The sequence below is a fragment of the Sporothrix schenckii genome, assembly GCF_000961545.1.
Source record: "Sporothrix schenckii 1099-18 chromosome Unknown Cont47, whole genome shotgun sequence".
In the NCBI taxonomy this organism is placed as follows: Eukaryota; Fungi; Ascomycota; class Sordariomycetes; order Ophiostomatales; family Ophiostomataceae; genus Sporothrix; species Sporothrix schenckii.
Window position 1 is genome coordinate 2,769,130 of NW_015971148.1, and position 13,254 is coordinate 2,782,383.

The following is a 13,254-nucleotide window of genomic DNA, read 5'->3' on the forward strand; positions in this document are numbered from 1 at the left end:
GAACGGAAAAAGACCACCTCAAGTGCATTCGTCACCCCAGTTGCGCTTCACCCAGTCGGCAAAGTAGTCGGTGAACTTGTTCTCGAGATAGGCCTCGACGTCTGCGTCCGTGTAGTGCTTGTACGGTGTGCCGTCCGGCGCCACACCGCCTGCATTTTGTTCTGCATAGGCAAGGGCCTGTAGCACAAAGCGCTGGATAAAGTCGAAGAAGACAAAGTCGACCGTCGCGGGTTCGGCCAGCTCTTCGGTCCCTGTCGCCGCCTTGGGGAAACTGGCCTCGGCTTGGATGCAGTTGGGCAGCCGGAAATGCGGCAGCGGCTCGTGGACTGCATCGTCGCCGTCGAAGCCGAAATCGTCCCAGGTCGTGTAGCCGGCGACCAGGGGCGGACGGGACGCTTCATCGTCCGAGCTGCTCCCGCTCGCAGCGGCGGTCTCTGCCCGGCGGCCAAACAATGGCTTTTGCTGCGCGCCGTCGTGGCCGCTGTCCTTGATGCCACCATCAGCGCCGATGATGTGGGCGTTGTCTTCTTCTCTCAAGGAGTACGCCTCCGGAACACCCATTTCCCGCCAGTCCGTGACACCGGCCCAAGCCTCAGACTCGTCCGTCACACCCGCCGCGCGAGCCTCGGCAGCCATGGCGCTCAGGATCGGTCCAAAGTGATTCAGAATCGGCAGGACCTGCCGTGCCAGTGCATACGGGACGTCGGGGATGTAGCGCACCAGGCTGATAAAGGGCGACACAATAAACGTTGTGTCGCGCGTGAACGCGCCACGGAAAATGTCAAAGCGCATGGCCCCCGTATTGATGAGGACCAGGCGCGGCACGTCGGCGCGGTCGGGACGCACAATCGCCTCAGGCAGGACGTGCTTCCGCAGCAGGGAAAACACACTTGCCGGGTCGTCGTGCGGGCGGCGCTGCAGCCAGTAGTTCTGGGGGGCGCAGCCGTAGGGGGTCTCGAGATCCAGGTCCGAGCGGGCGGCGGCAATGGTGGCCGTCACGTTCAGGCCGTGGTCGGTCGGGAAGGTGGTGGCGTTGGTGCCGCTGTGGTAGTAGAGGCCGAGAAGGTTGTTGTCAATGTATCGACGAGCAAACGTGATGGGGGCCGGTGCCTCCGCTTTGACGCCGGTAACCGACATCCAGCCAATGGTCTCCAAGTAGCGCCCGCTGGCAATGGCAACGGCGCGGTCGTCAAAGCGGACGGCGTCGCGGGCGTGCGCGTGTCCCGCAAAGATGGCAATTGGTGTGTGTTCGTTCGCGGCACGGATGGCCTCGTAGATGACGCGCAGCTCGCCCATGCGCGCGCCAACGTGGCCAATGACGACGAACAAGTCGGCCGGCTCGTTGGTGATGGCGTGCTTGAACCACGGCTCCTGCATGGTCTTTTGCACGGGCTGCACCACTGAGTTGGCGGCGTTGGCCGTGAAGTTGAAGAGGAAGCCAAAAGCCACAATGTTCAGCTTCTGGTGCTTTGTCTGGAAGGTGCGGTACCGCTGCTCGGACATGGGCACCTGCTTGCCCGTCTTGGGATCAATGTAGTCGAGATTGGAAGCGAGGTAGTGGCCGGCAAAGTTGGGCACGGTCTGGTGGTGTTCGCGGTCGGCCGTGTCGGCCTGGTAGAGCTCATGGTTGCCGGAGCAGATGATATCAATGTCCTGCTGGCGGAAGATGTCGTATGTGTACTGGCCCTTTGGTGTCGACGCGTCGTACAGCCCGTTGCCCTCCACACGGTCGCCCGTGTCGACTAGTAGTAAGTCCACACCCTCCTTGTCAGCGCGTTGCCGCATGTGGTCAGCAAAAGAAATGTAGTCGCCCCAATCTGCCGAATATTGGGATCTGGAGAGAGGTGGAAATTTGACGTTAGATCGTGTTTAAGTAGTGGGATAGAGGGAGTGGGTTGAACTCACTCTTGAAGATGGCCTGCATGCCAGCCATGTGTATCCTACGTCATAGAACAATCGGTCATGTTAGCGTCTATGAAGCAAAAGATAAAAGCAATAAGGAAGGGGATAAAAAGATCAACGATCGCTTCACGTCCGCAACGCACCGTTGTGTGGAGGAAGTTTATTTGGCCCCATTGCAGCGGCCGCATTGGTGCCGGCAGAGGAGGCACGGCATTTGGTTGCATCGCCTGCACTAGAGGCGCAAAAGCAGCTACCACTGCCACGACGGCGGCCGTCGCCATGTTCCCTTGTTGTCGTCGACGGAAAGATGGAGAGACGGAGAGACGGAGAAATGGTAGAGAAGAGGGGAGAGGCGTGGATGGAGCTGTTGTCGGTGCCGTCATTCAAGAATCGATGCTATGGGACAACAAAACGAGCGACAAGACGGGGGGTCGAGAAGTGAATGAAGGAAAAGAGCCCTCCACGCTCGATGGCGAGATGTGGTTGGAGGCGGAAACTGAAGCTTGTGACTGGCAATTCTGGTCGGCATGCGGGCAGCTTGAGATAGTGGCCTCGTGATAAGAGCTCAGTGCTGCCTGGTACCTGGATGGCCGGTAGAGCTTCAGAGCGCTCTTGCCGAGTTCAGACTAGTGCACCTTCCCGGAGAAGAACGTGAATTGTAACGCAGGAGCGAACGGGACAAGTGAAAACTAAAGCGGAAGGAACGAGGACTTCACAACCAAAGACAAAATGGACTAAATATTGACGACAAAAAAAAGTATTATCACTGGATAAAACAGCCTGTGAAATGCAGTTCACGACGCAAAAAAAAAAAAAAAAAAACTAGCCCAGACGCGGGATCGAACCGCGGACCTCCTGCTTACTAGGCAGGCGCAGCTACCACTGTGCTACCCGGGCATGTTGTATGGTGAATCGTCCCGTTAGCTGGCTTATAAAGAAATGGGACAGAGCTCAGGCTGGCTGGGAGCCGAGTTTGGCTCTGATTGGCCGGACGAACATTGGTGTGCCCCGCAAGGCTGGACGCCCTGAATTTGCACTGCGAACGACTTCTCGTCGCGACGGCTCCAAAGCGTGTTTTCGCGGCTCATAAACGACAACGGCGACGACAGGGACCACTACCGAACGACTTACACCGACTATCCGATGTACTGTCCCTAGCATATGCGTAACAGTACTGTCACTTTTGTCGCGCCTCTGGTCTTCTCCCATCCTCTTTTTCGTCCTCCTCCTCGTCCCTTTCGCACTCGGGCTTCACATCCCCCGAACCGACAATATGGTGCGTCCAGCATTACCTCGTCTCTACAAAGGTGCCCTTATACGATCACGACCTAATTGTATTGACTCTCTTCTAGGCGCGCAATGCTGAAAAGGCGCAGTCCATGCTATTTCGCTTCCGCGAGACGCAGGCTGCCGACCTTGGCATCACAGACATTGGCCGCCAGCGGCGGCCAAAGGTCATCACCGAGCAGACGTCGGTGGCCAATTGCGAGCGATGGCGCGGACAGGTCCTCAAGGAAATCTCGCGCAAGGTGTCTAAGATCCAGGACCCGGCGCTCAGCGACTTCCAGGTCCGCGACCTCAACGACGAGATCAACAAACTGATGCGTGAGAAGCACATGTGGGAGGTGCAGATCCGCAATCTGGGCGGGCCCAACTACACGCTGCGGACAGGGCCTGGCGGCAAGCCCAACAAGGAGTACGACGCGAACGGGCGCGAGATTCCGGGGGCAGGCAAGGGCTACCGGTACTACGGCCGGGCGCGCGAGCTGCCCGGTGTCAAGGAGCTGTTTGAAGCGGCGCGAGCCAAGGCCAGCGGTGGACGGCGGGATGGGAAAGAAGGCGGAGGAGGGCCGGACGCACCGCTCGAAGAGCGCGACGACCTGCGCAAGGACGTGGATGCGGCATACTACGGCTACGGCACCGACGAAGAAGACGGCACATTGCTTTCATACGAGGTGGCACGGGAGGCCGAGGCGCAAGCACGGCTGGCCGCGGCAGCCGACGCTGGAGGCAAGCCGCCACCAGGCTGGGAACCGCTGCCGGGTGATACAGGGGACGGTAAGGGCTGGATCCTGCCGACGGTCGAGGAAGTACAACAGGAACTGTTGGAGCGGAGGAAGCGGCGCATATTGGAGCAGCTGTCGTGAGGGCAAAAAGGCTCAAAAGTTGTGTTTTCGATCCAGGTCCAGCTTCAGGTACAGGCAGGTATTGGTGTTGGTTTGAGTCCATTTTGCGTTCATTTTGTGTCTATTTTGTGTCTATTTGGGCTGTTGTCGTTTTCGGTTTGCGGTGTTGGGCGTCTTGTTTTACTCTGTCATCAAGAGGCCTATTGTGATTTAGTTTTGGCAACCATCAGCGAGCAAGGACAATCTCGTTTTGTGCCACTACGTGGGTTCTCAACTGGTAATTCCCCATAGGGAGTCTTTTCTTCAACAACCTCCGTCAACATTTATCTAGACAGCGTATGTCAATGGCGAGTTTGCTCGAAATTGTAAACAAACTTTGCTATATTGACATCTTCGTCTTTGTTCGTCACCCTTTCTTACTCTGGCGGTCAGATGGTAATGGCATACCGTGCCGGTCGGATTTCCGGACTAGTCGAACCGTTTTGTCAAGAGTCCAGCTTCTGATTCCGGTTCCCTTTTGAGCCGGCTGCGTCGGATGCCAAGATGGGCGCTTTCTCATTACATTCTGCGACATGGTCAGCATGTCTAAAGGCATCTCGTGTTGCTACTCTGTTCAAGTTAGTGCAAACTTTATCTCTGTTGTCTTTTTTTCTTGTTGTATGCAGAGCAATCGGCCCTGTTAAGCAAACTGTTTTGTTGTCTTTTCGATCTGTCGTTTTTTTGTTAAAAAAAAGGGGTGGGATGTGGCACCAACTGTTCCTGGTAGCTGCAGTTAATGCTTCTTGGCTGCGGGAATTTTGACATCACGCGCCATTCATTTCGTGAGAAGGCAGCGGATGCGACCAAGAGAGATACCGCAAACGGGGGGACCGTGTCGTGGATCGACAAATTAAGTGCAAGTCCGACTACAGGACACAGCAATGGTCTCATGGAGGATTTGGAGATAAGATGACGCCTTGTGGCTGGGACAACGTATCACGAGGTAGAACATCAGGCAATGCACTGCACTTGAAAGCAGAATGACGCAAAAACCAAGACGCAAGACCAAGATGCAAGACCAAGATGCAAGACCAAGACGCAAGACCAAGACGCAAGACCAAGACGCAAGACCAAGACGCAAGGGAGGGGGCAGCGACTGGTCCAGCATGTCTTCCCCTCCTTTGTGTGCCTGTACTCAAATGTCCTTTGAATGTATCTTGACAGATTGGGTATCTTTCGTTTGGCGACCATGGAATGCCATTGGACAAGACCGGTCCTGCATGTCTTACCCTTTAGCTCTCTTCGAATCTGGTTTCGTTGGTTGCTACGACGTAGGCCCATCGTCACAACCAGGCGTTTTGATGACCACGCATAACAACATCTCCTGATACGGATATATTGACCATTCCCCCGGACACACCATTCCGAGGAGATGGCGGGCAATAAATCAGGAGAGGCATTGCGCATCGAATGCTGTCAAAAGGAAAACACCAGTCTGAAAGCCGGCCAAGGGAGAAGCGAACAGCATGCGAGACGCGAGAATGGACGGAATCTAGCATTCCCATCCCGTCTGCTATACCAGTTTTGAGCCAATGTCCCCAGTTTAGCCCCTGTCTAAATTTGTCTTCATTTTTTGCCCTCAGAGGCAAAGATACGTTGGGCATAGCATGTCCACGCACTGAGAGAATGGACTCAGGGGCCCGGCTTGGTAAAGTTGCCCTTTCGGGTTAACGCCGTTGCAAACAGATAAAGAACATTTGTTCGTTACTCAGTAAAAAGACTTCAGAAGGCAGAGGAAGAAGCCCAAGACAACGATCGATTCTTGGTGTTCGTTGCTTGACATCGCTGACAGTTGAGGAGGGGGCGGGGGATGGTGAGCCCTAGAGACACGCCTTAAGACACTTTTTCCATATGCAGACGCAGCTTGGTTGCATATTAGCGGTTTTCGGCCTTACTTGGAGAGCGCTTGCTCGGATGGACAGTGAGCCTAAAGATGGTCTCTTTCACACACGCCCCCAGCTTACCGAAAAAAGACGTTGAACCGACATGGAGGAGGCGTGGTCGAGATGCACTGAGATGTGATGAGAATCAGGAGTGCATGTACCGTATACGATAGAAGGAAGGTGACATGGCCGGCAGCGTTGAATTGACAAGGCAAAGCAAAAGAGAATCGTAGCCAATCGTGGATATGGCGGCCCGCCAGGGATTTCACATTGGGATTTGGCCTTGTCTAGACCCGGTGATCAGTGCCCTACCAGCATGCAACCTTTTTTTTCTAGCAAGAATCGTACGATCCCAAGGTTCGCTTGCCGGGGATAGGAAATCGTTGTCGGGTTGCTGTGTGTATCTGCTGCACTGAGTCAGGAAACGTTTGGCAGCGTCAAAGCGGACGGAGAACAGTGCACACTTGACAAGAATGAGCAGGAGCCGGACCCACAAGTAGATGAGATCCAGAAGAGGAAAATGAGAGGGCGAGAACCCTGCAAGCGCCAGCCAACATGCGCAGGGCTTGTACCATCACGTCCGTCTATGCGCGGGATGCCTTGTTGGGCAAATCGCTTCATATCCAGTTTACCTACAACGAACCATGTGACGGAGGCAGCACCGTCGCTCTTACCTTGTACGATTTGACAACTACAGCTGCAAACATGCCAGTCAGGTGATCGCGCTTCGTCCGCCTTACGAAGTCCAGGAAGGAGCTACTAGGATGTCCAGACTTCCTGCCTGTGTCAACAAGGGGCCTTACAAGAAAGGAAAGAACGGTGGAGGGGGCAGAGAAACAGGGAAAGAAGTGCTCAGTACGGAGAAGATGCAATGGTGAAGAAATCAAAGAGTCAACAACACTTGCGACGACGCGAGACAGCGACGTTGGAGAAGCGCGAGCGAAGCACGCGATTTGCACAGGGCCCAATGTGCGTATTGTCATTTAGCGACCGGCGGATCGACAACTAGCAATGTCGCGATGATGGAGAGCAGCGGTCCTAGAATATCAGCGCCGAAAAGTATTCGTCTGCGCTCTTGTGGAGATTTTGCCATCTTCTGCCTCGCTCTCTTCTGATCAACCGTTCTCGCCCGGTATCAAGGGCAGCCGTGCCCGCTCACCCAACACCCGTCCGTGTCCGAAACTCGCAAAACGTCTCACACGCTACACCGGCACCCTAGTCCTCCCACAGCGCACGCGGGTTCTCTTGCCGTGGACAAGAGGAAAAAGAAGAAAGGATAAAAGACGCGAGCAGGGATGGGTGCGGGCAGAGAGAGACGACGGGCGCTCGGAGCAGATGGTGCTCCCAGCACAGGGCGAGACGGCGCACCAAACTATGGGGGAAACAAGTCGAGACAAGACCAAAAGAAACAAAAACAGCGCGAGCGAGAGCCAAGATCAGCAACTAGTCACTGTCTCCGAAGTAAACGCGTGCGAAGAGTCCGCGTTTTTCTGCAAGGATCCTCCGGGCAGTATTATCACGAAAATCTTGTCCCTCTTCAGCATGGCCTCTTTTCTTTCTCACACAGCCCCCTCTAGCTCCCCTGTTTTCCTTCCTCGGTCTTCGTCTCTTTCTGTCAAGGATGGCAAGGCCAGCTGAAGACAGAGGAAAACGACAGCCAGAGAGCCAGTGAGTGGCCCTGGAGACAAATCCGCGTGGGGAACTGTCTCAGTGCGGATGTCTGAGTAGTGTTCTTTGTCTAGTGCCTCTCTGTTCCTCTTCCTCCACGCACGATGACCAGCAACGCGAGTTACGTCGTTGTCTGCCCTTCGATGTTCGCAGCAATTCAGTTCCTCGCCTCCCCGTCAAGACCCATCTGTCACCTCCACCATGTTTATGGATTGTACCGCTCTTCCCATGCTTCTTCTTTCCCAGAAGCCAATATGCCCGGCTAATTCGCCCAATTCGGAAACACAATGTCACTGTTTGGCGAAGGCTGCCTTCAAACAAGCTCTAGTCAATGCCGTGCGTCGATGCAAAGCGCCCACGCTAAGAACATAGAACGCTGACGCATTGAACGCTGACGAACTCTTCTGGGCAAAGCGACGAACAGAAGTGGGCTAGGGGCACGTCAAAACTAGTCAAAATTATCCTACTCTAGTACGACCCCTTTTGATGTCGTATTTTTTTTCCAAAGAATCTTCCAACAGAGCACTACAAAAGCACATTGCAGCTTGCCAACGGCTTGTCCGAAACGGGATGGCGCGAGACACTACGAATTAGCTGGACGGACCGGTGGTCGGGAACGGCACGGTCGGTCTTCGAAGTGAGATGCAGTCTACCATAGACTGTCAACAGGTTCTTTGTACCTTGTGAGGTGTGTAACAATGAAACAATGAGCGGTGGAATTGCGCTCGGCCGATGTCGTACGGAGTATACGACTGCATTTTATTAAAATTTATTTTTTTACGACGAGCTTCAGATTTATGATTGAGAATTCCATCTTACCTTTTCAAAAACACGTATATTGACACCTGGGGTATATTTCCAAAGCAGTAGGATCTGCCCCTCTTCTCACATCGCTCCCTTTTATCTCACCTAAGAAATATAGGATGCATAAGTGTTTGAATGCCTACATGTGCATATCTCCGGATTAGGAGATATTTGCACTCAGTTTCTTGACTTTACTATTTTCGTCACTTTTGTTGCTTTTGCATATCTTATCTATCATTTTTTTTCAGCTAGCTAAGCCACTCTCTTCCTTTCCTTTCGTGCCTTTTTTTGGTTTTATTAGTTACATGGTGGTGAGTTGTTTTTTTACGGCCACGATCCGTAGGAAGTACTCATCAGAAAAGAATGTTGTCGAAAGCACGACGTAACATGAATAAAAGCCAAATGGGAAGTCCACCAAGGGAAAAGTACACCGGTTGATTTTTAAAAGTCCCTGGAACCCGGCAATTCGGGACAGGAACAGACACTTGCTTCGATTAGCAAGAACCCAAGAAAGCACAGACATAGTGGCAAACAATTGAATACCCTCTGGTCGGAGAACTGCTGTGGAGCCCGTCGAAATCTCTTCTGTCTTGGATAGTGCATGTACAGGCCTCGAGGCGCCCTTCCCAGCCAGACCTTTCCATGGCGAGCGAGGTGCAGATAAGCGAATCCATGCAATGTAACCCTGGGCCGCCCCGCCCAAAATCCGCAATTGGTACTATCCTTGGTCCGACTAACCGGCGGCGGTGTAATCAAAAAGGACGAAATCACCAGACAGTCACGAGATGTACCGTCTTTACTGCTGTCTTCACGGCACACGTTCTCCTTTATGTCACTCTGTAGAGACGAGAGGAGGAGAAGTGGCTCCTAAACGCAAGTGTAGTACAAAATACGTTGTCAGAAACAGTGCTGCGACTGTAATTAACGGCACCGAATCAACCAGAGGAGGCTGTATCGACCGTCTGCGGACGTGCTGCTGCGGGAAACGAAGACAAACGGAGTAGAATGAGACTTCATCCTGATCAAACGTGAACGACACAAAAGAACACAGAGAAAGGGGTTCGGGTGCTACTGCGTATCGTGTTCTCCGTGGCATTTCCACGCTATCTCCCACGCCTCTCGTTCTTTTCTTTGGACTCCGTGTCCCTTGGTCCACTGGACTGCACGATGTGTGCATTTCGGGGTTTCACATGCTGCAGGGCACCGGTAGACAGTTGTCGACGATAAGCGAATGAAAATCAGAGCTAGAAAGGGAAGCAGGCGTCTCGATGCAAAATCGTACGAGTTCTGCTGTTGTTTGGGGGAGGGAAGCAAAGGAGACGATCGTTCCTTGGAATTCTTTCCATTCATCTGGATCAAAGTCATCGATACGAGTTTCATCGTTGTCGTGGAAGGTCCAGGTACTCCTTACTTCGTGTCCACGACCTAGAGATTCGTTTCTTTCGAAATGTGTACTCCGTGATACCTCCCTGCAAGGCAACGTGTCCGGAGAAACTCCGAGAACTCCATCCGCCAGATTGGCGGAGCGGCCTCGACCAGTTGAACTGTCTGTGGCAGCTGGCCGATGGTGATCATCGCCTACTTTGGCTATGCCCCGAGACACCAAAAAGGAGACTTTGAAGGAGATGGCGACGGATGGCGACGGATACCAGCGGATGGAGGCGATGCGATGGAGCGATGGCGCCACGTCGGACATTCTCCCGCAGCCCACACCGGAGCGTACCTCCGAAGATCTTTCCAGGTGCGAGCGGCTACAGAGTAGTCGTACGCAGTACTCTGCTGGAGCAAAATATCAAGGTATCTGCAATTCCACAAGAGCACGCATAGTTTACATTATTTTGTAAGTTGCGCATATTTTTCACCCGACCTGGGTTCTCAGTTATACCAAATAATGTCTTGAGAATTTGCCCATCATCCTAAGTTATATATTATATTTTCTTCCCCATATATCATTATTATTATTGACATCATTTGTATATTATGTTTGTTTATATTCCTTATATTTCTTTTCTTTTCTTCTTTCCTTCTTTCCTTCTTTCCTCCTTCCTTTTTTCTTTCTTTTTGAGCGGACGCGCCACTCGCAAGAATTTCCATTTCGGGAATAGTATGGTCGTGGAGTTCCTATGAGCACACACCGGTCGACGCTTCCCCCATGTTTCGGACAGGGGCGGGGCCCTCCTGCCTACTCGGCTAGTCCCTGTGTTCTTTGGCTCCCTCGCCTTCACGTTGCCTTTCTTTTTCAGTTTTAACTGCAAATCCACAATCCGCAATCTGCAATCTACAATCTGAACACCACAAAATCCCCGTGCAAGCGACCCAGCCTCCAGTCATTCGTCTCCTGCTGTCTCGCTTGCTCCTTCGCTTGTCCTTGTCAGCACTGCTCGATTCTGGGCATCTGCCTCTTCCTCGACAGGGCTTTTCTAAAAACGGCAATGATGTTCTCTGTTCACCCGTACGATCAACAACAACCGCGCTCCGACGGCCTTAGCGTGAGAAAAGGGGGGGATGAAGGATGGGCCGTCCCGGCCAATCAGAGGGCACAGGCCGCAAGCCCAGCTTCTCACCTCTAACGGCGACCAACGTACGAAGAAAACTCTCGTGCCAAAGAACATGTGGGATATCGCCGCAGACCAGAAAACGGGACCTATCAAAAGGAAAACAAAAACTACTAATTTTAGGTGAATGCACGTCGTATGTCGTCGTATCGTATACCGCACGATATGGGTACTGTAAGTTGAAACTGCATGCTCATTAATGGGATTTAGACTCATATGAATAATGTAGCATTTGCATACGGAGTACTCTGTACTGCGAACTTCTCACAACGTTGTCGTTTCATTGTTTTCATCCTCCGCTTGCTGTGCTGTTCTATATGGCGGCTGTACGAGTACCACCCGCTGCCAAGCAAAAAAAAAAATTGAAAATAAAAAAAAAATAAAAAATTGAGAAGAGTACACGTGGCTTTTGCCAAAAGAAAAGCCACACCAACACTCCATGTAATGTAACAAAGGAAGTAGGTATAAAGGGAACCCGTATTTCTTTCGTATTTCTTGTCTCGTGTATCAACATAAATGGCAAAGCTAAGAAGAAATGAAGCCTGACGAACTCATAAAAATGGAAAAGAAAAAAAGAAAAGAAAAAGACAAAGAAAAAGAAAAGGAGATAAAAACGGGCTGGCCTTTTCCGGTCAAGGCACAATGTGCGTCTCCACGTGGGTCTGTACTCGCTGCGGCTCGTAGTCGTCAGCGCCGTCGGCTGTCCGTCGTGATGCCACCTTGCGCGGCTCCAGCGTCCGGATAATCCACACCGTCTTGTTCTTCTTCAGTGGAGCAGCCTCCGCAGCAGCAAGTGGTGAAGGAGGCAAGGGAGGTGCCGCATTGGGAACAGGAGGAGCATATGTGGCCGCAGAGGGGCCATAGGGCCCGAGTACACGTGCTGGGGCCTGGCCAGGCGATGGTGATGTGCCAGTCCTGTGTCCACGGCCCGCCCTAGGCGTGCTTGACTGGCTTGAACGGCGCACAGGTGCAGGTACCTGCGGTGAAGCGCTTTCGTCGACCATCATGCTGCAACCACTGTTTCCGCCAAACGATGCTGCAGGCGACGCGGCGGCATACGTCGTCGCTGGAGAGTAGCCGTCGTTGCTATTGCAGTAATAGTAGTCCGGGCCGGGCGAAACGGGCCCAGAAGGCGTGCTCACTTCGCTCACACTGTACACGCTGCTTGCGCTACCTTCACTTCCGTGGCTGATCATGTTGCTGATGCTAAATGCGTTGTTGTTGCTGTTGCTGTTGCTGTGGTGGCCATTCCTATAACCGTGCCCGTGGCTCGTGCTGTTGCTGCGACTGCAGTTCCGGCTGCTGCTGCGGAGGACGCTCGCCATGCGTGGTGAGGCCGTTGACTTGCTCCGGCTGCTACGGCCCCCTCCTCTACTGGAAACCTGCTCTTCGTGGCGAAGCTCTTCCTCGTGGGTTAGAGCCCTGGCCGAGTCGATCTCGCGGAACGGAGGAAGATTCACCGTGGCTTCTTGGTGTCTGATGGTCACAGTCAGCTTTTTGTTTATTCCGTACCAAAATGCACAAACGACCCGTAAATAATGTTGCTGTACATGACGGATCCTTTCCATTGAGGGATACCATCACCCAACGACAACCTACAGGGCGTTAGGCCAGGGACGGACCGGTAACATGTGCGGAGCCATAGCCATCGATGACGGCTGCTGGTGGGTGTCCTCGCTGAGGACGTAGTTCGTATTGCTGCTCCGATGGCTACTGCTTCTTCTCTGCCGCGTTGCAGAGTGCGGGTATGAAACTGGCGATGTCGGCGCGCCACGTGCTGACCCCGACGTGGATGAGCCATAGGCCATCTCCACGTCCCCGTCGTAATTTGGTGCCAAAGGTGAGCTGTGTGCGTTGCTGCTTCTGTTGCCGCCGCTGTCGCCGCCGCTGCCGCCGTTTTGTGCCAAAACTGCCTTGCCTGTTGCCAAAAGGCTTTCGCCGCCAGCTGTTGCTAGCTCTTGCTGCAACCGGCCTTGTGAATCTTCTGCCCGTGCTGTGTCCGCTGCTAGTGATGCCCGGCGGCTCTCGATAAAGTTTTCTGTGATTCCGAGGGAGTCGACGGACGGAAGATGACTCGGCATATCTGGCCGTTTCACTGGCAAAACTTGCATGACTTCACCTGTCCGGAGGCTTCGCTGCACATAGAATGTGCCATACGGCGTAACGTGAAGACCCATGGTTTCAGATGTTGAAAATCCAGTAATGCTGTATTCGTTTTCTTTGGTGCCTATGATCAAGAATCAAGGCTTTTGAGTTGTCGTGAGGTCGTTTGTGTAG

The 13,254-nt window shown here is 53.1% G+C and overlaps 3 protein-coding genes and 1 non-coding gene across 4 annotated transcripts; 1 reads left to right on the forward strand and 3 right to left on the reverse strand.

The window, feature by feature from the left end:
• Positions 1-18: 18 nt before the first annotated feature.
• SPSK_03128 (serine/threonineeeee-protein phosphatase family) lies at positions 19-2,183 on the reverse strand (the record flags this gene model as incomplete). Its single annotated transcript, XM_016729969.1, has 3 exons — positions 19-1,834; positions 1,906-1,940; positions 2,046-2,183. The coding sequence occupies 3 exons, from the start codon at positions 2,181-2,183 to the stop codon at positions 19-21; spliced, it is 1,989 nt and encodes a 662-aa protein (XP_016585443.1).
• Positions 2,184-2,726: 543 nt separating this feature from the next.
• On the reverse strand, positions 2,727-2,799 carry SPSK_11285. Its single transcript has one exon. It is a non-coding gene; the product is annotated as a tRNA-Thr (tRNA).
• Positions 2,800-3,281: 482 nt separating this feature from the next.
• On the forward strand, positions 3,282-4,049 carry SPSK_03600 (pre-mRNA-splicing factor ISY1; the record flags this gene model as incomplete). Its single annotated transcript, XM_016730437.1, has 1 exon — positions 3,282-4,049. The coding sequence occupies one exon, from the start codon at positions 3,282-3,284 to the stop codon at positions 4,047-4,049; it is 768 nt and encodes a 255-aa protein (XP_016585444.1).
• A 7,560-nt stretch (positions 4,050-11,609) lies between these two features.
• On the reverse strand, positions 11,610-13,154 carry SPSK_03307 (uncharacterized protein; the record flags this gene model as incomplete). Its single annotated transcript, XM_016730145.1, has 2 exons — positions 11,610-12,453; positions 12,577-13,154. The coding sequence occupies 2 exons, from the start codon at positions 13,152-13,154 to the stop codon at positions 11,610-11,612; spliced, it is 1,422 nt and encodes a 473-aa protein (XP_016585445.1).
• Positions 13,155-13,254: the final 100 nt, after the last annotated feature.